The sequence below is a fragment of the Colobus angolensis genome, unplaced genomic scaffold, assembly GCF_000951035.1.
Source record: "Colobus angolensis palliatus isolate OR3802 unplaced genomic scaffold, Cang.pa_1.0 Scaffold544, whole genome shotgun sequence".
In the NCBI taxonomy this organism is placed as follows: Eukaryota; Metazoa; Chordata; class Mammalia; order Primates; family Cercopithecidae; genus Colobus; species Colobus angolensis.
In genome coordinates, this window is record NW_012118977.1 from 1747758 (window position 1) to 1750135 (window position 2378).

Sequence of the window (2378 nt, forward strand, 5' to 3'; positions counted from 1 at the left end):
GAGTAGCTGGGACTACAGGCGCCCGCCACCTCGCCCGGCTAGTTTTTTTGTATTTTTTAGTAGAGACGGGGTTTCACCGTGTTAGCCAAGCAACACTGTGTCTTATACGTTAGCTTTTGTAAGTTATAACAGTATGAATCTGATCCTCGAAATCTGCATTCACTCCAAATTTACTCATAAAAATTAACTGATTTATTTTCTTTAATCACAAAAAATAATACTATGGCTCTGTCTTATTAACGTGGTTTTTGGAAAATACTCTTCAAAGTCCTTCAAAACAGACTGAACACAGAAGCAAATCATTCTTTCATCCCCACTTCCCAGATACCATTAATTTCTTCAGCTTCCCTCCTCTTCTTTTCCAAATCTCTCTGAATTACCACCTATTATCTTCCCCTTGCCTCCTGTTTCAGAAGGGTCCTTTCTGCATGTCAAGGATAACCACATTAGTGGGCTCTTGTGCTCCTCACTTTCTTCCATTTATCCTCTGCTCTCTCCCTGGAAATAGTGGAAGGAAAGAGACTGAAGGCTTAAACTCCTATTTTTAAAAATAACATCCCTTGATCTTTATGCCACTCACTCCTTCTCCAAACTACCATCTCATCTTTCTCCCTTCATCACCAGACTCATCTAAATTGTGTCTTCTGTTTATGATCCACTAATTCCTTAATGCCTTGCAATTTGAGTAATATTTCATTCCTGAACAACTTATATGTCTAACAATAGTGGACTAGTATAAGAAATTACAGTTATTTTCATGTACAAAGGAGGTAGAATAGCACAGTTGTTTAGATGCAAATACTGAGCTGACAATTTATTAGTAACAATACCTGGATGGTGTGGGTGTGGGGTGGGGTATGACATTACATTTCATATATGCATTTTTGTACCTTTTTATATCATATATATTTATATAATTTCCTAGTCAAAACTTTTTGAAAAATTTGATTTTAAATTTTAAAACTTCTGAGCATCCTAAAGATCAGAGAAAGATTTTCTATATTCTATATTCAGAGTCTAATCTTGCTTTCTTTGGCCAAGAGGCTTTTTGGTAGTTTTAAAATTCTAAGAGTAAAAAACAAGTTTAAAAAGAATTAAATTTGAAGTCATTAATTTCTTATTAAGTCAAAATTTAGTAGCAGTTCAAATATTCAACATAGCTAATATTTGGCAAAGTGGGAGTTAAAGAAAGAACAGAGAGGGATTGGAAGAAGTGGCCAACAGGAGTGAAGGAGAAAGCAAGTAAGAGCAGGAAATACGGATACCAGGATAAAATGAATACTGTAATTTTCCCCCAAGTTTATAAAGCACAAGAGGCACCCAGCTAAAGTAGCTCAATGGTTTTGCTCAACGTCCTTACCTTCTGAGGCTTTCCTTCTTCTCTTCGCGTGATAAACAGCCGTCTAAATGCTTATTAATATGACTTTCTGGAATATTAACCCCACAAACAGGACAATCCACTGTATTTTTTAAAAAGAAAAAGAGAGACTATTAATTGTAGAAGGGGCAAAAGTATGTAAACTGGCATCTTTTCAGCAAGTAAAGTAAAAAAGAATCCCAACTTAACATGCACTTAGAAAATCAGGAAAGAAAAAGAATGGCCCGTCGGGACAACAGGAGTGGGACAGATTGGTTACTGGGTAATGGCTAAATTGTGGGAAGTCACACAATTGAAGTCCTGGTCCCAGAGAAAGAGACTGCAAATAAGCTTGAAAGTTTGCTTATTAGAATATGCTTCGGTTAAATCTTTTCTAACAAGGTATGACCAAACTATAGAACTAATCTTAAGTTTTTCCAAGCCTTAGGAGCTATCCATGTTTAGCATAGAAGCAATAGTAACAACTTAAGACACACCTGGCCAGGGGCTGGGTGAAGGAAAGGTAGTTTAATAATTTATTGAGTTGGGCCAACTACTGTTCAATTTTGTCAATGGTTACAAATTTGTTAATTTAGCTCTCATTTATAATTCTACACATTATGTTAAAATTAAGGAACACAATCATTCTCAAACTATTTCATAAAGTTGTAGGGATCTGTGGGGGTAATTCGGGGCCTACAGACCTCCATGGATAATAGGCAGAAGGAGGTCAGGTGAAACAGAACAATCTGTTTTATCTATTTTAATATGTTACGGTTTATTGTAAAATTTCATTTGGGAAAAAAAGCTCTGCTAGGGGAAAAACAGTTAACCATCAAACTAAAAAATACTACAATAAGAACTGTCGCCGGGCGCGGTGGCTCAAGCCTGTAATCCCAGCACTTTGGGAGGCCGAGACGGGCGGATCACGAGGTCAGAAGATCGAGACCATCCTGGCTAACACGGTGAAACCCCGTCTCTACTAAAAAATACAAAAAACTAGCCAGTCGAGGTGGCAGGC

At 37.1% G+C, this 2378-nt stretch overlaps 1 protein-coding gene across 1 annotated transcript in view; it reads right to left on the bottom strand.

Moving 5' to 3' along the window:
* The window catches only part of RAD18 (RAD18 E3 ubiquitin protein ligase), an 84995-nt gene that overhangs the window by 54400 nt on the left and 28217 nt on the right, over nt 1-2378 (bottom strand). The window contains exon 6 of the mRNA XM_011961280.1: nt 1361-1460. Coding sequence (XP_011816670.1) covers nt 1361-1460 — 100 coding nt within the window. The remainder of the gene's footprint in view (nt 1-1360; nt 1461-2378) is intronic.